At 46.1% G+C, this 27,121-nt stretch overlaps 1 protein-coding gene across 5 annotated transcripts in view; it reads left to right on the forward strand.

Moving 5' to 3' along the window:
- Positions 1-27,121, forward strand: part of REV3L (REV3 like, DNA directed polymerase zeta catalytic subunit) — a 154,016-nt gene that overhangs the window by 14,092 nt on the left and 112,803 nt on the right. For 3 of the 5 annotated variants that reach the window (XM_032951894.2, XM_032951897.2, XM_032951898.2), the window contains exons 5-6: positions 5,689-5,787; positions 22,969-23,129. In XM_032951894.2, the coding sequence (XP_032807785.2) occupies positions 5,689-5,787; positions 22,969-23,129 (260 nt within the window). The remainder of the gene's footprint in view (positions 1-5,688; positions 5,788-22,968; positions 23,130-27,121) is intronic. The other 2 variants (XM_032951899.2, XM_076066423.1) reach the window with 1 other exon arrangement.

Raw genomic sequence — 27,121 nt, forward strand, 5'->3', positions numbered from 1 at the left:
GTCCCACTGAGGCTGAGTCGACCTAGCGGAGGCCCAGGACCGGTTCAAATTGCTTGGTGCTCCACAGATGACAGGTGTAGTCCCACTGAGGCTGAGTCGACCTAGCGGAGGCCCAGGACGGTTCAAATTGCTTGGTGCTCCACAGTTGACAGGTGTAGTCCCACTGAGGCTGAGTCGACCTAGCGGAGGCCCAGGACCGGTTCAAATTGCTTGGTGCTCCACAGTTGACAGGTGTAGTCCCACTGAGGCTGAGTCGACCTAGCGGAGGCCCAGGACCGGTTCAAATTGCTTGGTGCTCCACAGATGACAGGTGTAGTCCCACTGAGGCTGAGTCGACCTAGCGGAGGCCCAGGACGGTTCAAATTGCTTGGTGCTCCACAGTTGGCAGGTGGAGTCCCGCGGACGCCCTGCGGCCTGTGTGATGCATCATTTTAAACCAAAGTGAGTACAAAGAGACATCACTGACTGATACATTTTGGCTTTCTAATTCACAATTTTATTTCAATAACAATTCCTCCTGTCACTCACCCATTCATCTTCAAAACCTCACTCTGTAGGATTCCTTTAGTTTTTTAAAGACTAGAATTTCAGCGGCATATGGCTGCCTTATTCTATACCCCTAGGAAGGGTTTCTAGGCGCTTCACGCCTTGTTCATCGCCCCCACTGATGTTCTTTTCTCCCCCCCCTCCCCCCCAATATGTGCAGATACTACTGATTATTGTATGTAGGGTGTTCAGGCATGTATGCCTTCAAAATAAATACAAAATTGGGCGGGGTGGGAAATTGAAAACTATTTTTTGAGGGGGGTCGATAATTTTTGGAAGCCTGTTGGATCAACTTTTTACCCCCACATCTGGGGGGGGGGGGGGTGGGGGTTCACTTTCTATGACTTTTTGATTCAGGCCTTCTGAAAGGTTTTAATAATTTAGTTGATGGACTAAAGGACAAACGGAACACCAGGCTTTTATAATAGACTAGCAGGAACTACCAGGGGTTGCCCGGGGAAAAATATATTTCAAAACGTATCTTAAAAACATAACATACATACATAAATACGAAACTATTGTGAAAGCCCGGCGTTCCGTTTGTCTGTCCATTTGTCCATCAACAAAATTATAAGAGGCTTGCAGAAGTCCAAAAAGTTATAGAAAGTGGGGGGTAAGTAGTTGATCTTAAAGGTAATCGAAAATTGTCGACCCCCCACCCTCAAAAAATATTTTTACCCTGCGTAGGCATATATATCTACACACCCTACATACAATAGAGTGAGTTGTATCTAGTGACTCTATAATAGTAGCTGGCTCTACAGTAGTATCTACCAACTCTATAGTAGTAACTACTAACGCTATTGTAGTATCTACTGACTACAAGTAGTATCCACTGACTATAGTAGTAACTACTAACTCTATAGCAGTACCTATTGACTATCATAGTATCTATTTACTCTATAGTAGTATCTACTGACTCTATAGCAATATCTGCTGACTCTACAGCAGTATCTACTGACTCTATAGTCATTACTACTGACTTTGCAGCAGTATATACTGATTGTAGTGGAATCTACTACTGTAGTATTATCTATTGACTATAGTAGTATCTACCGACTCTACGGTAGTATCTACTGACTCTATAGTAGTATCTACCGACTCTATGGCAGTAACTACTGACTCTGCAGTAGTATCTAATGACTGTAGTAGTTCCTACTGCATTTATAGTAGTATCTATTGACTCAATAGTATCTACTGACTGTAGTAGTAACTACTAACTCCATAGTTGTATCTGCAGACTCTCTAGCAGTATCTGCAGACTCTATAGCAGTATCTACTGACTATAGTCATTATTACTAACTCTACAGTAGTATCTACTGACTTGAAAGTAGTATCTACTGACTGTAGTAGTATTTACTGACTGTAGTAGTATTTACTGACAGTCGTATCTACTAACTATACAGTAGTGTCTACTGACCATAGTAGTATATACTGATAGTCGTAGTATCTACTAACTATACAGTAGTATCTACTGACTCTATAGTAGTATCTACTGACCATAGTAGAATCTACTGGCTGTAAAGTAGTATCTACTGACTTTAGCAGTATTTATTGAAAGTAGTGGTATCTACTGACTCTATAGTAGTATCTGCCGAGTCTATAGTAGTATAAACCAACTCTATAGTAGCAAATACTGACTACAGTAGTATATAATGACTAAAGTAGTATCTACGTAATCTATAGTATCTGTTGACTCTATCGAAAGAACAACTATCTCAAAGACTCAGCACCACACACAGCTGAAAACAGCAGTTATAACAAGCTGTGAAAACACCATTGGCTACACAAGAAGGAAAAACTGTGACTGCTTTGATGACAATGACCAGGAAATCACAGGCCTTATTGACAAGAAGCGGAAAGCATTAATCGCCTGGCAACGACACAAACAGTTTAGACAGAAAAAACAATCATATAAGGAGGCCAAATCGGAAGTCCAAACTAAAATCCAGGAACTGAAGAACTGATTCAGAAACCAGGCTAACTACACTAATTACAACGTAACTAGCTACAACGGACCGGATCACAGCTTGGGTCCAGGTCCACGTGTTGGAGGCTCGGTAGAACGTAGGACGTAGACGAAGGCTTCTTCAAGATAAACAACAACGCCGGTCTCTCTGGGGACCTCGCTTATATTCTGTGCGGCATGGCTGGCTCCGCCCTTGGCCACGACCACCTTCCAGAATCCTCGAGCAGGATCTGGTCCTGGACCACATGACCATCCTTAGCCCCCACTTGGGACCCCTTTGTAGACTTTAACTGTCAGTCCTGAGCAAGCAAGGAACATCAAGGGACGTTGATACAAGAACTGGTCCCGTAAATTTTATATCTCCAATGCAGACCTCCACTGTTATTTTCCTAATGATGCCAAATGAGCCGCCGTTTGCGGCAAAGCACGGTGCCCCGATGGGACATAGGGTCCGACTATTAGGTGGCAAGATGTTGAAAATCAACTCAGAAATGATAGTCGCTGACGCCCCAGTATCGACGAGCATTCTGATTTCAACCCACTCTATCAATCCGATAACAGCGGATGAACCAGCGGTCGCAGCAACCACTCTATGGGCCAACTCCAACCACTGACCCGGTCAGAGCGGCCTGTCAGCCCGAGCAAATTGCGAACCCTCACGCACCGGCGCACGACGGGAATGAAAACCGACTGAACGCGATGAGTGAGGTGGATTCAGGGGCCGAGTGTGTCATGTGGAGGACGGTCGGGCAAATAATGGCGGTGGTCCGGGGAGGCGTTGTCGCGGTACGCGGCAGCCCGATGAGACATGTCGCGGCAGGCCGTAGTTGTAGCAAACGATGAGCCCGCTCCCAGAATGAGGAGAGGTTTTCCGCCGTCGTTGTTGTTCATCTTGTTGCACCATGCCGTCCCCCCGCCAGCCTCCGCCTTGAGTTGAAGCGCAGGCTTGGACGGGCTCCACATCTTCGGGTGTATCCCGTGCCTCACGAGGCGTGGTACACGCCGCCAACCCCTTATGCCGTTACAACAGCAGGTGCGCCTGGATGTATCTTGCAACCTTGAGAGAAGACGAGTCGTCTTCGTCAACAGCCGTCAGGATGATGTTGAGGTCCTTTGCCAACGTCAACAATCTCTCGAGGACCAGCGATTCGACTCCGTCGTGGTCCATTTTCGGGAAGGCAGCCTTTGCTAGTGCCAATAGTGCGCGTAGATGGGCTGCACTTGCCTGCAATGGCAGACAGCCCAGAAGCGGTTGGGGGCTGGGGGGGGTTGTTGGATCCCCCGCAGCCCCTCTCAACGGGTGGGGGCTGCGGGGTGTTCTACGATCTCACAGAGCCCCGCCCCTCGGCTGAGAAGTGTATATAAGGCGGGCCTCTGGAAAGGTTCGTGGCAGTTGAAGACCGAAGCCTGAAGACCTGCTAGAGCAAGACCTTGGACCACTAGCCCCGCTGTCCTTATAAGGGTCGGGGCTCTGTGAGGCCAGTAGTGGACCCTGGGACTCTCTTGCCTGATGTCCTTATAAGAGCCAGGTCTGAGGAACCAGTGGTTGGACTTGTACCTTGGCTGGGTCAGGTCAGACAGCCTCCCGTAGGGTATCATAGCCGGAGGACCTGGAGTGTAGCCGGGGTAGGCACACTACATAGGCGGCGTATTATAGGCTGTGTGGAAGAAATACATGAGATAGGCTGTACGAGTAGTTAGTGTTCAGTAGTTAGTGTGGTGTGTGTAATAAAGACATAGCCTCTGTTGTATATGCCGGGTATTGAAAATTAAAAAAATAATAATACAAATTTAATGAAATTTTTAAAAATGCCTAATTGCCTGAAATTATGTGAATTGATGTAATTATGTGCATAAATTATGCTAATTAGGGAGGTGTCATCGCATTAAGTTTTACAATTGCATGTGATTATGCCAATGCACACCGTTATGATAATTAGGCTCAACCTTGTTATCTAGGGTCGTATTTATCAATCGGGATAAGACAATGAATTGTATGAAGTTATTCAAGTGTGATGTAAGTATGCTAGATTAAACTCGGCTTCGTTGTCTAGGGTAGTGTTATTGATCGGGATAATACAGTTCTCGCTTAAACATTTACTGATTATGTTTATGTCAGGTCTCCAAATTCAAATCTCACCACAGGATACAGTTCTTATAATTAAGATTATTATGCATGAACTTAGGAAGGCACCACTCAGACACTTCTGAGTTAAGCAATTTTAATTTCTAAACAAAAACATAACACTCTAATATGCGAACTCTTATGCTTGGAATTGTCAACAAAGTACTCCTTGAGATGTTCTCCTCATCGATCCATAGATTTAACCCTCAATGATCACGTTGCTAAACTGGGTAACAGAATAATTGATTAATTCCTTCGAGTACGCGAGCATACACGGCGATAGGAACAAAAAGTCCTTAAAATTCATGCAATGATATTCATACGAGGGGCAATAAAGAAACATGTCCCGAAGGCAAGAGTAGTTATCAATTAATTCATTGGCAAGATTATGCAATTAACAAAAACGAATGACTAAAATACTTCTACAATCGTATTCATGTAACTCGACGGGCAGCAATGTTCTTCACGATCAGTTGATATTTAATGTACCACCTTGGAATGGCAACCCTTCTTGAAACACAAAGATAACTTTTTGGAACAATCTTATTTGTCCCGTTATGCGTGTTATGTGTCTTTTTTGCCACTTGTTCAATTCTTTGCGTAAAGCACGACACTCGCCGTCGGTGCGCGATGATTCGTCGTCAGATAGCGCCCGCAGCTCGTCCGCTGGTCGCCGTTCCTCACTCTTGTGTTGGTTCACCGCTGGTGCTGGTCGGTGTAAGTGTGGGTCGAACCCACAGCGCTGGCGCTGACACTCTTGCTCACGGGCGGCTGGTCAGGCTCTTTCCCCTGCTCCGTGCTCTCTCCTTTATCGTGCAGTTGCCAGCTTCACATGGACAGGGCTGCGCTGGCTCTCAGGCTCTTTCCACTGCTCCGTTCTCTCTGGCAATGCACGATGGCTCTCGTCGCTCATCCGCTGCTGCTGGTCCTCTGTGATGCTCGCTTGGTCGATGCTTGGCACTTTCCGCCCTTTCTCCAGGTTGATTGCTTGTCGTCGCTCGACACTCTTTCTCTCTCATTTTCTCTTGCTCTCTCTTTGATCGTGCAGCTGCCAGCTTCACACGGACACCCGCCCTTACTTCAGGGCTGCGCTTTGTCGTTGCTCAACTTTCGTGCTCTTCACCCTTCTTCCAAGAGGGCCTTTGCTGTGAGTTGCTCGTCGCTGGCTGGATCACTCACTCTCAAAAACTTGAAAACCTCTTACACAACTTTGATAGCTTAGTACAATACAACTTATCGCTATCCTTGACTTTGCAAGCGACTCAAAACATCAGGATGAATGTAGAATCACTTTCAGCGATACTCTGTCGGTCCATGCCGAACTCAGCACCGAGCATCACCTCGCCCCTCTTCTCTGCGAGACACAGCACCCATTGCTAATGTCGAGGCCATGCCCCGGAGCCTGCTCGTCGCAGTGCTCTTTGACGTTCGCAGCACACTTCTTGCATGATCTGTGTCCGTGCTTAAAAGTGAAATTGTCCCCGCTCTTCTTTGGTTCTTTCGGTAAAGTCACGTAGAATGAGAATAAAATAATAAATTGATCAAATAAAATAACACAATAATATTCTCACGACGTTTCGGCCACAACACAAGCGGCCTTCATCAGGTGAAGGGACGAGACTGTCTGGAAGACAGCGCTGGAGTGAAAAAGCCACGCTCAGATCGCGACCTTTAAGCTGTGTGAGAAGAAACAAAGCGCCTTGACAAAGGAATTAGCATAGAATTTAGCATTGAAATAGCTAAGTTAAAGCATACACATCCGCAGAGGCACCCCTTGACAAAGGACTTAAGCTTTCGTGATTGCAGGCGCTCATGTACTTTGGTTCATTTGGTGAAGTTACATAGATAGATAAAATAAGAAATAAAATAAGGAAAACTGCAGTCTAAAATGTCGACTTATTCTTATAGCCAAGCTTCAACTTTTTCCGTACAAAAAAATATATATCAGTTATAATGTCCGTTTGCCCTGTGCTCTGTGTCCGTGCCTGTGATTCTGGATATTTGTTTGTGAACTGTCCAAAGCGCCAAGCAGGTCATGGCATGTGGTCCTTTGGCAATCTGGAGATTTTGCAGATCGTCGTTAACCTCCCTTTGCCCCGAAGTTGATTATTTAATGCCCTTTTACGACCTCCAGATGCTTGGTACTTGTGGGAGGTAGCGGGTTTGAGGGTGTTTTATGTATTTATTTGATCGATTATATAAAATAAAATGGCAGAATTATTCTTCATTTTATTTTTGGAAAAAGGCCTATATATACAACATTCCGCCCTTTTAAAATTGATCAGTGGTCAAATGGCCACGGGTTATTTTTAAACAAAATAAATGCCTTTTTCCATCATGAACCATTGACCATCCTCAAGTTTCGGCTGCTATTTCCTTACAACGCGCGCGTACGTGTCACAAACTTAGCATGGTTACATTTGAAATAAGAAAAGAAAAAAAATCTTAAGGCAACATCTTACATCGGTTCTTGTCAATTATTGTTCCTGTGATTTTTGTTTTAGTTCCTGGGAAATGCTAGGCAGCGGTTTGGAACACGGTTGTGCATTGTCTTCCTTATGTTACCTCTTTGCCACATGTTTACCAAGTTATGGGTAAACTCACTGCCACTTTTGGTCAAGAGTGCATCATTACCAGTATTCGCATGGCCAGGTATTTTAGAGTAACCTATTACCTTTTCACGCAACATCACAACATCATCCTCTTGGTTCATCGTCATTATGGCTTTGGTCAAATGAGCACGGTTTACTGGTTCCTTTTTTTATGTCACTCGCTTTCCATGTGAGACTACAGTGAGGGAAAAAAAGTATTTGATCTACTGCTGATGTTGTTTGTTTGCCCATGATCAGTATCTAATTTTAATGGTAAGTTTATTTGAACAGTGAGAGACAGAATAACAACAAAAAAATCCAGAAAAACGCATGCCAAAAATGTTATCAATTGATTTGCATTTTAATGAGGGAAATAAGTATTTGACCCCCTCTCAATCAGAAAGATTTCTGGCTCCCAGGTGTCTTTTATACAGGTAACGAGCTGAGATTAGGAGCACACTCTTAAAGGGAGTGCTCCTAATCTCAGCTTGTTACCTGTATAAAAGACACCTGTCCACAGAAGCAATCAATCAGATTCCAAACTCTCCACCATGGTCAAGACCAAAGAGCTCTCCAAGTATGTCAGGGACAAGATTGTAGACCTACACAAGGCTGGAATGGGCTACAAGACCATTGCCAAGCAGCTTGGTGAGAAGGTGACAACAGTTGGGGCGATTATTCGCAAATGGAAGAAACACAAAATAACTGTCAATCTCCCTTGCCTGGGGCTGCATGCAAGATCTCACCTCGTGGAGTTGCAATGATCATGAGAACGGTGAGGAATCAGCCCAGAACTACACGGGAGGATCTTGTCAATGATCTCAAGGCAGCTGGGACCATAGTCACCAAGAAAATAATTGGTAACACACTACGCCGTGAAGGACTGAAATCCTGCAGTGCCCGCAAGGTCCCCCTGCTCAAGAAAGCACATATACATGCCCATCTGAAGTTTGCCAATGAACATCTGAATGATTCAGAGGACAACTGGGTGAAAGTGTTGTGGTCAGATGAGACCAAAATGGAGCTCTTTGGCATCAACTCAACTCGCCATGTTTGGAGGAGGAGGAATGCTGCCTATGACCCCAAAAACACCATCCCCAACGTCAAACATGGAGGTGGAAACATTATGCTTTGGGGGTGTTTTTCTGCTAAGGGGACAGGACAACTTCACCGCATCAAAGGGACGATGGACGGGGCCATGTACTGTCAAATCTTCGGTGAGAACCTCCTTCCCTCAGCCAGGGCATTGAAAATGGGTCGTAGATGGGTATTTCAGCATGACAATGACCCAAAACACATGGCCACGGCAACAAAGGAGTGGCTCAATAAGAAGCACATTAAGGCCCTGCAGTGGCCTAGCCAGTCTCCAGACATTAATCTATAGAAAATCTGTGGAGGGAGCTGAAGGTTCGAGTTGCCAAATGTCAGTCTCGAAGCCTTAATGACTTGGAAAAGATATACAAAGAGGAGTGGGACAAAATCCCTCCTGAGATGTGTGCAATACTGTCGGCCAACTACAAGAAACGTCTGACCTCTGTGATTGCCAACAAGGGTTTGCCACCAAGTACTAAGTCATGTTTTGCAGAGGGGTCAAATACTTATTTCCCTCATTAAAATGCAAATAAATTTATAACATTTTTGACATGCGTTTTTCTGGATTTTTTTGTTATTCCATCTTTCACTTTTCAAATAAACCTACCATAAAAATTATAGACTGATCATTTCTTTGTCAGTGGGCAAACGTACAAAATCAGCAGGGGATCAAATACTTTTTTCCCTCACTGTATGTGGCGTGAAGTTGTGTTGCACGTAACCAGAATCAGCACACACCACGAGTTTCCGTGCTCGACTGTCGGGGGCATTTGCCTTCTCTGCAGCAATATGCGCATTTGTGGACTGAGTGAGTCGATTCGATTCCGTGCCAGGTTGGGTCTCCCTCTTTGTGCTGTTGAGTGTGCTGGGTTTCAACACAATTCCCGATCCGTCATGGATCTTCATCTCCTCCATTTCAGCACTCTGATCTCCATCCCTCCTCAGTGTGCCAATGCACAATTTTTCGTCCAAATGCTGATGCCTGCATTCCTCTACCCCTCCACAGTACAATCACGCAAATCCGCGACACAATCGGCGGCTTTTCCATTTACCTGGCGATCGGGTTTTAGCCCCCCTCCCTGCGGTTTGTTATCATCTCCTTTCGGATCACACTTCAATGCAGTTATGTTTTCCAGTTCGATAGGTGTGTCAATTACTGGAGCGATACTTGCGTTCTCTACCACATCAGAATTGGTACTCGACGCATTTAGTGTTTCCCAATCATCGCTACTCTTCTGGTTTGTCTATCTTGTATTTTCCAACGGGGCTGTGATTTTGCTGAAATTCAGCGGGTATTGCTCTCACTGACAGCTCCTTCTCAATTAATGTGGGTGATTCATCACGTGGTTGTGCCACATTTAGTATCTCAGTTGAGCCCATTTTTGTTTCCTTATTTCCTGTTTCTCTTAACCCTCCTGGTGGAGCCGGTGGTGGTATCGATCGGAAGTGGGCAGATTGTGTTTGACCTTTCGTGTGTCGTGGCATTGGATACTAGTATGATTCTGCTCTTGGCCTCCACACGATTTGCGATTCCGTAAATACGTGTCTTTGCGTGCTGTGATCGCCTCCAATATGTGTGCCACTGTCTCACTGAATTGTTACCTTGCCATCTGTGTGGATAATTATTGACCTTCCGTGTGCCGTGGCATTGGGTACTGGTATGATTTTGCTCATGGCCTCCACACGTGGCGATTCTCGTAAATACGTGTTTTTGTGCGCTGTGGTCGCCTACAATTTGTGTGCCACAGTTTCGCTGAATTGTCACCTTGCCATCTGTATGTAATTATGTTGGTAGTTCGTGGGTGCTTGCTCCTCTCTGCATTGTGGGGCTTGGTGTATTAAATGCCTCACATGTGGGGTGCTGTAGCTGCTCACGTGATTTTTACTTCCCTCTGAAAGGCTGGGTACATTATCCCTCTCCCTGTGTGTTGGATCCGAATTGTTTTTAGTCCTGTATAGCCATGCCATGTGAGCCCTATTCTCTATGCGGTGTAAGGAGGCCGTCTCTGGGTCCAAAACCATTCCCACAATTTCTGTAATCTTTGGACTCGACGATTAAAAAAAACATAATCTTGAACATTTGTCATCTTCGTGATACTGATCCACATCGCCTGTATAGTACGCTCTTTTAAATCCTACGAGGTAATCTCGCGGATCCTCGTCTACGCACTGGGTCATAGATTTGGCAGCATTAAATCCCTCAGACAGTGTTGAATATTCTCCAAACTTCCGAATCACTGCCAGGCCCAGCTCTTTGAAATCGTTCCTAACCTTTTATGGTAGCGACTTTACCCATGATATAGACTGTTCATGTAAACTTCTTTTCAGCAGACTTGCTTTCTCATCATTTTTCCTCAGACCTCTGATCATTGCCTCTGCTTCTACCGTTGTGATGTGAGTGTGTATGTCTCTGTTCCTATTGTGTGGATCAAAATAGGGAATTCTGACGAGAGCTTTGTCCATCAATTTCAGAGTCTTACTACTGAATGAGTATTCGGAAAGTTGGTCGTCGTCAGAGGAGTCAGTGTCAGATGAGCTATCACTCCAACTGTGGCACTGTTTAACATAACTTTTGTAGTGTATTTTGCGCCTGTAACGTGGGTCAACTTTGCTTGGTGAATTCCTGCTTGTCCCATGGCTTGTGCTTACGTGGTGAGTGTCTTTGAGCTCGGCTTTCCTGCTGCCCGCTTTGTGTATGGTGTTTGCTAGGTGTAACACTTGCGTTCCGAGGTCCTTGTTTGATGTTTCATTTATATTTGTTTTGTGCCTCGTGCCTGTCGTGATGTTTGTGTCGGTCGTCTGTGGTGCGGATTGTTTTGTGTTGGTGGTTTTTTTGTAGCATGCGTCTCTCTGGTGAGCTGTCCCTGCGATCTGTGTTGTGTCGGTCGAGTTTGAGTGGTGTGTGTCTTTCTAGTGAGCTGTTTCTGCTGTGCTGCTCATGTTGCCCAGGTTCCGCTCTTTTTGGCGCTATCAGTACAGAATACCCTGGCGACTTTGTTTTAAGATTTTGTCTCCCTCTGACTTCGGGGTTGTAAGTCCCACTCGTTTTCTTTTCGAAGTTTTCCTCATTCCATAATCTCTGTCTGTCTGCCTGTGTGAGAGGGTGTGAGTCCAGTGTCGCTATTTCTGTAGTTTTTACATTGTGTTCACTTTTGTCACATTTTATCCAGTCCTTAAGTAGTTTCCCTCGATGTGTCTTAATGTCTTCGATACGGCTCTCCTCCCATGTGTCTCCCTGATTTGTCTGCTCTGTAGCAGACCGGCCTGTACGTTTTAATACGAGTTCCCAATATCCCGCAATCCACTCTAAAATTCCTCTTAATCCTAGCATCTCTGGTATTCCACTTCAGAGTGCGTTTTTGTTTGTTTTACGCCTGTTTACAATCACAAGGCAATGTTAGTTCAGAATACTTTGGTTAACACAACAGTGATTCATTCCTTAATTCATGCATAAACTGTCTGCGAGAGATCCCGGACGAGTTCCCCATTTTGTTGTATATGCCGGGTATTGAAAATTTAATACAAATTATAAAAATTTAATGAAATTTGGAGAAATGCTTAAATATCCGAAATTATGTTAATTGATGTAATTATGTGCATAAATTATGCTAATTATGGATGCAACAGCATATTAAGTTACGGGATTGCATGTGATTAAGCTAATGTACACGTTATGATAATTAAGCCCTGCCTCGTTGTCGAGGGTAATGTTATCAATCGGGATCACACAATTAATTGTATGAAGTTATGCAAGTGTGATGTAAGTATGCTAGATTAAGCTCGGCTTCGTTGTCTAGGGTCGTATTATCGATCGGTATAATATAATTATTCTCGCTTAACATTTACTGATTATGTCTTAGTGTGTCTATGTCAGGTCTCCAAATTCAAATTTCACCACAGGATACAGTTCTTATAATTAAGATTATTATGCATGAACTTAGCAAGGCACCACACAGACACTTCTTGTGTTAAGCAATTTTTATTTCTAAACAAAACCTTAACATCCTAATATGCGAACTCTTATGCTTGGAATTGTCAACACAATACTCCTGGAGATGTTCCCCTCATTGATCCATACATTTAACCCTCAATGATCACGTTTGTTAACTGGGTAACAGAACAATCAATTATTCCTCAGAGTACGCGAGCATACACGGCGATAGGACTCTTTGTCCTTAAAAATTCATGCAACGATATTCATACTAAGGCAATAAAGAAACATGTCCCTAAAGCAAGAGTCGTTATCAATTAATTCATTGGCACGATTATGCCATTAACACAAACGAATGACTAAAATACTCTTACAATCGTATTCATGTAACTCGATGGGCAGCAATGTTCTTCACGATCAGTTGATATTTAACGCACCACCTTGGAATGGCAAACATTCATGAAACACAAAGATAACTTTTTGGAACAATCTTATTTGTCCTGATATGCGTGTTGTGTGTGTGTCTTCTTTGCCACTTGTTCAATCTTTGCGTTAAGCAGACGCCGAGGTTGGGCATCCCTTGTATCAAAAATGTGTTTGTTCCCTGCGGAGCGGTGAGGGTGTGAGGGTGTGTGTATCATACGGACAGCTTGGCACTCCGTCTTTCACACGGGCGGCCACAGTTTCTGTCCACAGCTGGGTGGAAGAGTCGGCACGACGCTCGCCGTCAGTGCGCGATGATCCCGTCATCAGATAGCGCCCGCAGCTTGTCCACTGGCAGCTGGCACCCTGGCTTGGTGACGCTGGTGGGAGTGTGGGTCAAACCCACGGCGCTCTCACCGGCGCTCTCCTCTTCCTCACAGGCGGCTAGTCAGGCTCTTTCACCTGCTGGATGAGCCGAGTTGGCACAACGCTTATCCTCTGGCAGCTTGACACCTTTGCTTGATGGTGCTGCTGCGCGCTCTCTCCGGCTCCGTGCTCTTTGGCGATGCTTGATTGCGCATGCAGCTGGTTCTCTGCAATGCTGGCTGGGTCGATGCTTGGGCTTTCCACCCTTTCTCCCGGATGCTTGCTCGTCGTTGCTCGTTATTCTATTGCTCGGCTGTAGCTGCTTGTGGGAGCTGGCACTCAGGGTAGAATGAGTTTGAGCGATACTTCTTCTGTCAGCGTTGAACTCGTGTTCGGTGACGCATCGCTACGCGGCAAGTCTCCCCATCCCTGATTGATTGCAGAGTCCCACCCCGGAGCTTGCCGCTTGCGGAGCTCAACTCTTTGCGTTGACTTCATAGACTCGTGGCTTCTGCTGGTGCAGCTCGTTGACGATGTGCCAGTCACGGGGGCAGGTTTCCGGAGCCTGCCGATCGCAGCTGCTCGTGGGAGCTGGTACTCGCTCTCAAAACTTGTGAATTGTATTTGCACACCTCTTACACAACTCTGATAGCTTAGTACAATACAACTTATCGCAAGCCTGGACTTTGCAAGTGACTCAAAATATCAGGATAACTGTAGAATAAACGTTCAGTGATACTCTGTCGGTCCACGCTGAATTCAGCACCTAATATCACCTCGCCCCTCTTCTCTGCGAGACACAGCACCCATTGCTAATGTCGAGGCCATGCCCTGGAGCCTGCCCGTCGCATTACTCTCTGTCGTTCGCAGCACACTTCTTGCATGATCTGTGTCAGTGCTTAAAATTGAAATTGTCTCCCCTCTCACCGCGTCTCTTGCGAGAGAGAAAAAAACAGATGCCCTCTGTCACCGTCCTCCTCCCATGGCCACAGCGGCCTGGCTGCCCCCCCCCTTTTTTGACCTTTGATAGTTTGTTTTTGTTTGCATTCCCAACCCCTCTCTTCGTGGTGTCTGTTAAAACGGAGGGGAAGCACCCTTCATACGTATTTTATGGCTACCATGTGTTTGTGTCAAATTGTTGGAAGACACAGGTGGCCGGGGAGGCTCTGATTTCATGGATTACATATTATCTGGTCTTGTGTGTTTGGCCATTTTCTTGTATATCTTATGAGTTACCCCCGGTCAAATATCTCGTGGTTATTATTTGGTTTATGTTTAACCAAGATTCGTAATGCCCCTCGTTACCACCATTATTTCGAGAGTTTGCCAAGCTTTGTTATAAGTTTGTGTCACCAGGGATCGGTGTTTGATTCTCGAGTTATATTTTGATATCCCAAGGCTGGAGATATAACTTAGTTTGGACTTAAGCTTTCGTGATTGTAGAAGCTCATGTACTTTGGTTCATTTGGTGAAGTTACATTGATAGAAAGATACAATAAGAAATAAAATAAGGAATACTGCAGTCTATAATGTCGACTTATTCTTGTAGCCAAGTTTCATCTTTTTCCGTACAAAAAATATATATATCAGTTGTAATATCCGTTTGCCTTGTGCTCTGTGTCCGTGCCTGTGATTCTGGATATTTGTTTGTGAACTGTCCAAAGCGCCAAGCAGGTCATGGCATGCGGTCCTTTGGCAACCTGGAAATTTTGCAGATCGTCGTTAACCTCCCTTTGCCCCGGAGTTTATTATTAAAGGCCTTTTACGAGCTCCAGATGCTTGGTGCTTGTGGGAGGTAGCAGGTTTGAGGGTGCTTTATTTATTTATTTGATCGATTATTATAAAAAAATGGCAGAATTATTCTTAATATTATTTTTTTGGAAAAAGGCCTATATATATACAACACCTCTACAAGTGTCTCCGGAACTCACTATAGTAGTATCAGCCTGCCAAGGCGCCGAGATGGCACCTTGGCAGGCTGGGGCCGGGCTGATACACCCCCCCCACCGCCCGCTCTACAGTAGCAATAACTACCAACTTTACAGTAGTATCTACCTAATCTACAGTAGTATCTACCTAATCTACAGTAGTGTCTACCCACTCTGTAGTCGTATACACCGACTCTATATTAGTATATATCCACTATATAATAGTACTAACGTCACTGAGTGTATATTCTTGGTTCTTTCGGTAAAGTCATGTAGATAGAAAACAAAAATCTAAATAACAAGCAAAAATCCCACGACGTTTCGATCGCAACACAAGCGATCTTCTTCAGGTGGTGAGAAAAGAGGGGGCAAGCTTCCAAATGTGGCTGCTTATAAGGGCTCCAGAGTGAGTGGGCGGGGGAAAGGGCTGTTTGAGCAGACAATGGGGGGGGGGGGGGAAGAAATGGGGATAAAAGAGCTGCGAGAGAGACAGGGATAGAGGGGGTGGGCCAGAGATGGGGGGGGGGGGAGGAGAGAGGGGTAGGGATGGGAGGAGGGAGGTCTTGCACCTCGGTACACCCATCAGAAATGGGGGGGGGGGGGAGGGAAAGAATGGGGCAGAGACAGGGGGAGAGAGAGGGGGTGGAGCACAAATTGGGGGGGGGTAGGGGTAGGGGGGGGGAATTTCACCTCGCTACGCCCATACACACTGCTGACGGTAGAGGTTGACAAGGAAACACAAATTAAAATCATGACCTAAAGTGGTTGATGACATCTTTCCAATGATTGCTGAGTTTAAAACCGTCGTCTCGGTTGAAATTGTGTTTGTGTCTGTGTAGTGGGTTTTTATGGAGACGGAGTCTTCGTAGGAGGCAACACGTTTATTATATAACGTAACAATAACACAATTACAAGGTCCCTAACAACAAAAGGGGTAATGGCCCCTTCCACCCACAACCTAGGGAGGTACAGCCTCCAGGCTAACGTACCCTAGCCACTGGGGCTAACTGCTCTTGCAGCCCTCCGGTTTGCGGGACCTAGGGGAGGCTGACTCGACCCAGCCAAGGTGCGAGTCATGACCCTGGCCCATCCAGACCCGGCCCTTAGAAGGACGTCGGGTTGAGGGATCCTCAGGGTCCTAGCCTATTGACCACTGGCCTCACTGAGCCACGGCCCTCAGAAGGATGTCGGGGCTTGGGGTCCAGGGTCCTATCTTCAGGTGGCTTCTGGTTCTTCGGCTTGAGGCGAACTGCCTCAGCTGCTCTGGGGTCCGGCTTTTATGGGACTCCCAGGGTCACCCCGCCCCTGGCCACACCCACCATCTGGAACCTTCTCGTGGGACCTGTATTGTTGCGCAATCTCCCCTAGCCCCCCACCCGGGGCCCTGGGGTGTCCTCCTCCGGTTCCCAACCGTCCCCCCGGGATGCCTGACCCATGAGTCCTTGTCACAGGCCGGACTCGCTATTTCCCCCTGGTGGACCCTGACTGGAAGTACCAGTTCAACCAAAGTGGTGGCGGCATATTACACCCAATAATTACCCACCACATTTGTATATATGGATGGCTTCGTTAACGAATCTTTGTTGATAGCCAGTCGGCTTGCAAAGTACCATCGTCTTAGAGAAATCAATTTCATGTGAGCCAGCCACATTAAAGTAATGTTCAGCTACGGCAGAAGTATTGGTCCTGCCTTGTTTCAGATCTATCTTGTGTTCACGAACACGGTCCGAGACATGTCCTTTGGTTTCCTCAATGTAACGGCTGCCGCAGGTACAGCTTAGTTTGTAGACGCTGGGATATTGCATGTCAGGGATCTTCACAGATGGGATCAGGTCACAAATTTTGTGTACTCTGTTAAATCGGACCTGGATCTTGTGTTTGTTCAAGATTTTGGAAATCTTTTTGGTTATCCCTGCTATGTAAGGTTTTGATTGGATCTTCAGATGGCTCCTTCCTCACGGTTGGTTTGATGGCTTTGCGGATTGTGTAGTCAGAGTATACTCTTTGGTTCTATTCGGTAAAGTCACGTAGGTAAAAAATAAAACAAAAATCACGACGTTTTGGCCACAACACAAGCGGCCTTCATCAGGTGACGGGACCAGACTATCTCGAGGACAGCGCTGGAGTGAAACACAGCCACGCTCAGACCGTGACCTTTAAGCTGTGTGCGAGGAAACAAGGTGCCTTGACAAAGGAATTAGCATAAAAAATAGCATTTGATTGGCCGACTTAGCATGATGAACGGTGTAGAGGTGGTGTACACCACCTCTACACAAGCTCGGTGAGAGGCGTGAAACGTTTTGACAAATGAGTTTACGTATCAAAGCAGGATAATTTAGCATTGAAATAGCTGAGGGATTAGCTTGTGACAGAAATAGCTAAGTTAAAGTCAAACTTTACCTATCAACAGAGGCATTTAGTATATGGACGCTAAAGGCCTCCAACTACCCAACTATCATACAGTAAACCGATGTGAAAAAACTAAGTCTATATTATATCAATATAATAAATGTACTTAATATGTTCTTCAATAATCTGAGCTATTAATCACAAAGCAACTGGGTATACACTACATTATATAATGAGTGTCTTTTAAGCTCGGTGAGAGGCGTGAAACGTCTTGACAAAGAAGTTTACGTATCAAAGCAGGAGAATTTAGCATTGAAATAGCTGAGGGATTAGCTTGTGACAGAAATAGCTATGTTAATGTCAAAGTTTCCCTATCAACAGAGGCATTTAGTATATGGACGCTAAAGGCCTCCAACTACCCAACTATCATACAGTAAACCGATGTGAAAAAACGAAGTCTATATTACATCAATATAATAAATGTACTTAATATATTCTTCAATAAGCTGGGCTATTAATCACAAAGCAATTGGGTATACACTACACTATATGAGTGTCTTTTAAGCTTGGTGAGAGGCATGAAACGTCTTGACAAAGGAGTTTACGTATCAAAGCAGGATAATTTAGCATTGAAATAGCTGAGGGATTAGCTTGTGACAGAAATAGCTAAGTTAAAGTCAAACTTTACCTATCAACAGAGGCATTTAGTATATGGACGCTAAAGGCCTCCAACTATCCAACTATCATACAGTAAACCGATGTGAAAAAACTAAGTCTATATTACATCAATATAATAAATGTATTTAATATATTCTTCAATAAGCTGGGCTATTAATCACAAAGCAACTGGGTATACACTACACTATAAAATGAGTGTCTTTTAAGCTTGGTGAGAGGCATGAAACGTCTTGACAAAGGAGTTTACGTATCAAAGCAGGGTAATTTAGCATTGAAATAGCTGAGGGATTAGCTTGTGACAGAAATAGCTATGTTAAAGTCAAAGTTTCCCTATCAACAGAGGCATTTAGTATATGGACGCTAAAGGCCTCCAACTACCCAACTATCATACAGTAAACCGATGTGAAAAAACTAAGTCTATATTACATCAATATAATAAATGTACTTAATATATTCTTCAATAAGCTGAGCTATTAATCACAAAGCAACTGGGTATACACTACACTATATAATAAAAACCACATAGTAAACCAATACAAAACTAAAATATATACCACAATGTTATGAATAAACTCTATATACTCTCCAATCAGCTGAGCAACACAACAATAAGTCGTTATATATCACAATGCCATATGGCGAAAAATGGCGGTTTTCCTTCCCTCAACGCCAGCACCACGGACTGCGAACGAGCCCCGTTCAGACGGACGAGTCAATCCATGCTCGGAACGGAGGAGGGAGGAGAGAAACAGCCACAATGCGCTGTTATACTCCATGTTATAAACCATACCATTAACCGTGGTGTGAGAGGTATTAAGAGTCAATGCCAGCGAAAGAGCTGCGATCTGACAGTCACAGTAAAATACAATTAATTAAGAATCGAAATGGTTTAAACAATCTTTCCAATGGTTACTAAGCCAGAATCCATCTTCTCGGTTGAAATTGTCTCTGTGCTTGTATATGTGGATGGCCTCATGAACGAATCTCTCATGGTAGCCGGTTGGCTTGCAAAGAACCTCCGTCTTGGAGAAGTCGATGTCATGTGAACCCACTGAATTATAACAGTGATCTGCCACGGCAGAGGAGTTCGTTCTACTGTGTTTCAAGTCTGCTTTATGTTCGCGGATGCGGTCAGAGATATGTCGTTTGGTTTCTCCAATGTAGTTGCTACCACAGAGGCACTTTAGTTTGTAAATGCCCGGGTACTGTATGTCTGGAACAGCATCTTTTACAGATGGAACCAGATCACGGATTTTATGTACTGTGTTGAATCGGACCTGGATCTTGTGTTTATTCAGGATTTTGGAGATCTTTTTAGTGACCCCTGCAATGTAGGGTAAGGTGATGGTTTTGAATGGCTCCTCAAGAGGATCCTTCTTCATGACTGGAGTGATGGCTTTGCGGATTGTGTAGTCGGAGTAACCATTAGCCCTGAGAGCCTGGTGTACGTGCTTGAGTTCACTGGCAATGTGTTCCTGGTCGGAATGCATTGGGCTCTATGGTATAGAGTCTTGATGAGGGAGTTCTTCTGGGATGGATGGTGGTGGGAATCCGGTTTCAAGTAAGCATCTGTATGGGTAGCTTTCCTGTAGACAGAGTGGCTCATTGAACCATCAGGGCTCCTTTTAATTAAGACATCCAAAAAGGGTAGCTTGCCATCTTTTTCGACCTCCATGATAAATCTGATGGCTGGGTGTATGGAATTGATGTGGTCGAGAAATTGGTCTAGAGCAGGCTGGCCATGTGGCCAGATGACAAAAGTGTCATCCACGTACCTCTTCCATAAGGTCGGGCGTAGAGTGGCAGTCTGGATGGCGTCAGTTTCAAAATTTTCCATGAATACGTTGGCTACAACCGGAGACAGGAGGGAGCCCATTGGGGTACCCTCAGTCTCTTTGTAGAAAGTTCCATTCCAGGTGAAGTATGTGTTGGTTAAGCAATGTCTCACCAGGGGGGGGTACATCAGTATGCAGTCCTTGATGAACCAAGTCTTCAATGATTGCGATGGTGTCAGGTACCGGAACTTTGGTGAATAAGGACACCACATCAAAACTGACAAGCAGGTCGTCTGGGGACAGGGAAATGCCTTTGATTGTCGATACCAGGTGAGTAGAATTTAGTACCGCAGAGGTGTTTTTTTCCAGTGAAAGGTCGCAGTATATCAGCCAGAAAACGTGCCAGTTTATAGGTGGGGGAGTTGATAGTAGAGACGATGGGACGAAGGGGGTGTATCTTCTTTGTGTATCTTTGGTAGGCCATATAATCTTGGTGGTCTGGCAGCAGAGGGTTTGAACGAGAACTGTTTGGTCTGATCAATTAATGCTGTTGAATCAGAGATGATTTTGTTCGTTTTGGTAACCAGGCTGTTGGCGGGATCTCTTTTTATTTTTGTGTAGCTGCCATTGTTGAGTAGTTCTTGAATTTTGTTGTTATATTCTGTTTTGTCCATGATGACAGTGGCATTGCCCTTGTCGGCTGAGAGGACGACAATATCACCTCTCTTTTTTAATTGAGATAATTCAAAGCATTCATCTTTGCTGATGTTGCTAGGTGGCATCCAAAAAGATCTCCAATATCCTGAATAAACACAAGATCCAGGTCCGATTCAACACAGTACATAAAATCCGTGATCTGGTTCCATCTGTAAAAGATGCTGTTCCAGACATACAGTACCCGGGCATTTACAAACTAAAGTGCCTCTGTGGTAGCAACTACATTGGAGAAACCAAACGACATATCTCGGACCGCATCCACGAACATAAAGCAGACTTGAAACACGGTAGGACGAACTCTTCTGCCGTGGCAGATCACTGTTATAATTCAGTGTGTTCACATGACATCGACTTCTCCAAGACGGAGGTTCTTTGCAAGCCAACCGGCTACCATGAGAGATTCGTTCATGAGGCCATCCACATATTCAAGCACAGTGACAATTTCAACCGAGAAGATGGATTCTGGCTTAGTCACCATTGGAAAGATGTTTTAAACCATTTCGGTTCTTAATTAATTGTATTTTACGGTGACTGTCAGACCGCAGTTTTTTCGCTGGCATTACCTCTTAATACCTCTCACACCACGGTTAATGGTATGGTTTATAACATGGAGTATAACAGCGCATTGTGGCTGTTTCTCTCCTCCCTCCTCCGTTCCGAGCATGGATTGACTCGTCCGTCTGAACGGGGCTCGTTCGCTGTCCGTGGAAGAAAACCGCCATTTTTCGCCATATGGCATTGTGATATATAACGACTTATTGTTGTGTTGCTCAGCTAATTGGAGAGTATATAGAGTTTATTGATAACATTGTGGTAGTATATATTTTCGTTTTTTATTGGTTTACTATATGGTTTTCATTATATAGTGTAGTGTATACCCAGTTGCTTTGTGATTAATAGCTCAGCTTATTGAAGAATATATTAAGTACATTTATGATATTGATGTAATATAGACTTGGTTTTTTCACATCGGTTTACTGTATGATAGTTGGGTAGTTGGAGGCCTTTAGCATCCATATACTAAATGCCTCTGTTGATAGGTAAACTTTGACTTTAACATAGCTATTTCTGTCACAAGCTAATCCCTCAGCTATTTCAATGCAAAATTCTCCTGCTTTGATACGTAAACTCCTTTGTCAAGACATTTCATGCCACTCACCGAGCTTAAAAGACACTCATTATATAGTGTAGTGTATACCCAGTTGCTTTTTGATTAATAGCCCAGCTTATTGAAGAATATATTAAGTACATTTATTATATTGATGTAATATAGACTTAGTTTTTTCACGTCGGTTTACTGTATGATAGTTGGATAGTTGGAGGCCTTTAGCGTCCATATACTAAATGCCTCTGTTGATAGGTAAACTTTGACTTTAACATAGCTATTTCTGTCACAAGCTAATCCCTCAGCTATTTCAATGCTAAATTATCCTGCTTTGATACATAAACTCCTTTGTTAAGATGTTTCACGCCTCTCACCGAGCTTAAAAGACGCTACTGATCTTAGCAACGCTCATTGAAGCACTGTCGTCCCGACAGTTCTGTTCTTTCACCTGATGAAGGCTACTTGTGTTGTGGCCGAAACGTCGTGAGAATTTTATTGTCTTATTTTATTTTATTATTTTATTCTCATTCTATGTTACTTTACCGAAATAATCAAAGGAGAATGAATTCATTGTTAATTTAACTACTTTAAAGTTGATGGATGGGAAATATGAATAGCGCTGGCTCACCCCCGGGGCTTATCGCGTGGTATCTGGGTACTTTTTTAAACTTAAACCCCACAGTTTGAGTTATATCTGTCGCAAATTGCGTACACAGGCAGACAGACGGACAGACACACAGACAGACAAAAAATGACTTATATAGGGAAGATTGCTCTTAATTCCATGTGTTAAACACATCTTGTCATAACACATCCACATAACATCAGAGATATCTACGAACTTAATTCTTATATGTTCAAGTTGATTTTCTGCATCTCGGTGCATGTCTATCGAAATGACCAATGCCTCAAAACGTCTGGCAGTTCATTAACATCGGTTCGAACAAGAACGACTGTGCCAATGAAACACTTAATGTCGAAAACCGTGGCATTTTGTATCGTGTTATTGGATAGGTCACTTGTCAAAGAGAAGACAATAGACGATCTTAAACCTGAATTTGGAATAGGATTGGTGACGACAGTTTAGTGAATATCGGTCCTTATGCTGTTGAAGGGAATGAGAATACTGACATGTTTGGGGTTAGGCTGAAGTTTTCATGTTTGGGTGAGTGAGCACAAGGTTTGGCTAATGAGTAGCTCATTCCCTCTCACTACCACCTGCCAAATCACTTCCTTCAGCTCATTTCCTCGACCACCTGCCCAACCCCCTCCTTCAACTCGAGTTCACAGGTGTGCATTGAGTTCATCGGTGTATGATAACTTTACCGGTGTGCGATGGGTTCACCGTTGTGCGTTGTCTCCGACCGGTGCAGGGTGTCCGAGCTTCTACAGGGAGGCGCTGTGATGAATAAGTCCTTCCAGCCCCATGACGCGCACGTCCCGTACGTTCTGCAGTTCTTCATCGATTACAACCTCTACGGCATGAACCTCCTCAAGCTGGCTGCTGTCAAATTCAGGCGAGGGTCTCCTCCGGGTAAGACTTCACGCAGTGCACGTGTGGAGACATGTTGAACACGTTTCCCAATTTCCACTTGGTTACTTGATCGACTTTATTCAAACTTTGTCTACTCAGGAAAGCCTCACCGAGTCCCAAGCCTTCTTTAGGAGGTTCCTGCCAGGTATTTGCAGTTGGGGGCAGTGTTGCTGTTGCTGTGTGTAATCCCAATTTAGTATTTTACAGGTAATTTTTATCATTCAAATGTTTGGCCAATACCATTTACAGAATGGGACCTTTTTTGCCAGTATCAAAGTGTTGAGGTGCATAAGACGACTCTGAGACAGATCTTCAATAGGGGCTTGCACCAGATGTTTATTAAGGGCTTACACCTGAAGTTGGCTTAGGAATTAACACTCATCCCCAGGGGTTGTGGTCCTATGCTCGGTCCTTCACCCAGACCCACACTGTCTGCTCTATAGCACGGCTAGCTTCCCGGGCTCTCTCCTCTGTGTCGGCCGAGGGATCAGCCAACATCGGCCGACCGAGGAGAGCAGCCACTCCTAGCGCGATTGCCGGCTTCACCTCAGACTCCGTGAGCCCTACCCCTAGTTCACTCCTTTACCCTTCACGTTCCCGGGCTCCTACAATGACCCCGCTTACGTCACGGGCTCCGGCTTAAGTACCCCAGGGAGACATGACGTCTTCACCCCGCCCACCGCGCATGATGTCACATCTTGTGACGTCATCGCACCGGACGGTGAGCGTGATGTAATGTCCCCGACTACTCCTCTACATTACTCCCCCCGGACGGGAAGACATAACAGCACCGATAGAACGCATGTGATGTGTGCGTGAAGGCGGGACCAACTGCTAGAACCTGATGCCCAACATTAGGGCAGTACAGCAACAAAAAAGGTTTGAAGGCCTTCATCACACAGCAATGTATAACTGGTGACGAAGGCTGGAGGCTGATGAAAACGCCTGCCCAGGCCATCACCGGAGCCGCATGCCCCTCGAGCGGGTATGCGCTGCTTGGCCACTCCCTCGTGCGGCGTCGGGTGACGGCGCAGGTGGCTCACCCGCAGATGACCGGCCCGTCACCGGGGCCTCCGGTGGACGAGGTGCCGTCGCAGGCGTCACTGGCTAGGGCTCTGCAGGCGCACACACCGGCCGGACATTGCTCCTGCCATCCCGATTTGTGCGGTCATGTTTGTAGGACTCATTAATCACCGGCCGCTCAGGAAGTGGGGATGAGTCAACCAGGCTAGTTGGTACGTATCGCTTGAGGCGGGGACGGGTGCACTATCCAGTGCCGGCGACCGAACCGAATCCAAATGCATTGTGGCCGACGGACCTCCACGACCTCAACAGGCCCTGCGAAGGGCGATGCAATTTCGGAGATGTGCCAATTGGTACTTGGGGGCAGTGAAGCCATGCCTTCTGGCCCTTTTCCCAAGGCAGGCCGGCAGCTTGATGTTTGGGCAGGCGTTCTTTAGCCGCCTTTCGATTGGTCGAATTGTCGACAGCGGCCTGCCGTGCCTTGCGCAGCCAGTCGAGCGCGACCTTCATTGGAGTGGGCACTGACGACCCCTTTTTAGAAAATCCGACATCCATCTTTACGTGCATCGGGGGCTCTGGTTCCCTTCCATACATTAAATAAAAAGGCGAGAACCCCGTTGAGGCATGAGGAGCCAACCTATATGCAGCCAAAACCCCCAGAATGAACAGGTCCCAGTCCGATTGGGACGTATTCACGTGGTGGCACAGCATGGACATGAGGCTGCGGTTCAACCGCTCTACCATCCCGTCGGACTGAGGGTGGTAGGGCGAGGTGCGGATCTTCTTGGCGCCAAGGAGGTCGCACACCTCCTTGAGCAACCGAGAAGAAAAATTCCGCCCCTGACAGTTAGCAACTGCTCAGGCACACCCTTGTCCAGAACGTACCCCTGGACGAACGCCTCGGTGATGGAAGAGGCCGATTGGTCCACCAGAAGCCATTCTATAGGCCAACGTGTGAGGTACTCAACCCCCACCAAGAGGTATCTGTGGCCCCATTGGGATGCTGGGAATGGGCCCAAAATGTCTAGTGCCACGAGCTCATTGACACGAGAAACCCGGATGGACTGCAGCGGGGCCCGATCTTGACCAACTGGGGCCTTCCTCCATGCGCAGTCGTGGCAACCTTTCAAAATCAGTGCCACATCACCCTCCACACCCAGCCAGTAGTAGTCCCGTTTAAGGGTCAGCAAGGTCTTATTGTAGCCAAGGTGCATAAGTTTCTCGTGAATGGCTCGGATCAATTTACCTCACAGGGCAGTGGGTACAACCACATAATAACGTTCCAATTGGGCATCCCAACGCATGAGGAGGCCATCATGCACAGCGATCACCGGGCCAGCCGACGGAGCTGAGCTCTGGGCATTTGGCCCAACACGGCATCGTAGCCTCAGCAGAGAGGAATCCTCCATCTGCAATTTGGACCATACCTCACAGAGGAGTCCCAGGCCAAAATCAACAGGTAACGCCACACCTGGAAGGGGGCCCGCTTCGGCCAATGCAACCAACTGGGCCACGGTGTCCCCTGGGGCCTTGCAGCGGCTAGAACCCAGGGCACAAGCGCACCCGCCCTCCGTGGGCAACCTGGAAAGCCCATCAGCATTTCCATGCTGTGCCCCTTTCCTGTGGATGACATTAAAGGGGTACTCTTGGAGCACCTCGAGCCAGCGGGACAGCTGACCCGAGGGCTGGTCAATCCGCAGCGAATATTGCAGGGCCGCATGGTCGGTTCGGACAGTAAACTGCCTGCCATACAAATAGGACCTATACAGCTGCACGAAGAACACTATGGCCAGCAGCTCCCTCCGGGTCACACAATACCGCTGTTCTGCTGGGGACAAAATGTGGCTGCCATAGGCCACCACCCTTTCAACTCCATTGACCACCTGGGCCAGGACTGCCCCAATGCCCGTGTAGCTGGCATCAGTATCGAGGAAAAACGGTTTATAAAAATCCGGGTACCCCAAGGGCGGGGCATCCGCCAAGGACGTGCGAAGCGCTGCAAACGCGGTCTCCTCCTCCACACCCCAGCAACATTTTTTTACCTTTGGCAGAGAGTGCGTGCAGTGGCTTCGCTATCGTCGCGAAATCGCGGACAAACTGACGATAGTACGATGCGAAGCCGAAAAAGCTACGCACCTCAGCGACCGATGTAGGAGTCGGCCACGTCCGGACACAAGCTGTCTTTTCCGGATCTGTGGCAACACCTGACGCACTAACAATAAGTACCAAATACTTCACCGATGGTTGCAACAAATGATACTTCTGGGGTTTGAATTTCAAGCCCGCAGCACACACTTTGACGAACACTGCCTCAAGACATTGCAAGTGTTCGTCAAACGTATGGCCGAAAACAATAACTTCGTCCAAGTAAATTAAACAAGACTCCCACTGCATCCCCGCCAAGACCAATTCCATGAGACGCTGGAAGGTGGCCGGGGCCGAATGGAGACCCATAGGAAGCCGATTGAATTTGAACAGCCCCTGAGGTGTGCGGAATGCTGTCTTAGGTCTAGAGGCCTTGTCTAGTGGCAATTACCAGAAGCTTGAGAGCAAGTCTAGGGTCGAAAAGAACCGCGCATCCGAGAGGGTGTCCAGGGAATCATCCATGCGAGGCAATGGATTAGCATCAGCCACCGAGATCTTGTTCAATTTACGGAAGTCGACGCAGAAACGGAGACTCCCGTCCCGTTTATTGAATAGCACAATTGGAGCACCCCAAGGGCTAGTGGATGGGGAGATAATGTCCGCTGCCAGCATCTCGTCGACGGCCAAGCGGACATGATCTTTTTCTGCCGGGCTAAAGCGGTGAGAATTTAGCCAAATAGGGGCCGAATTGCCCATATCTATGTGATGCTCCAGAAGAGTGGTGCGACCAAGATCGAATTTACTCTGACTAAACACATTGAACATCACAATGCGTTTGCGGAGCCGCTGGCGCTCCTCGGAGGATGACGAGGCATTCTCGTTAC

This window comes from Petromyzon marinus, chromosome 11 (assembly GCF_048934315.1).
Source record: "Petromyzon marinus isolate PM22_M1 ecotype Great Lakes invasive population chromosome 11, UKy_Petmar_22M1.pri1.0, whole genome shotgun sequence".
Classification (NCBI taxonomy): Eukaryota; Metazoa; Chordata; class Hyperoartia; order Petromyzontiformes; family Petromyzontidae; genus Petromyzon; species Petromyzon marinus.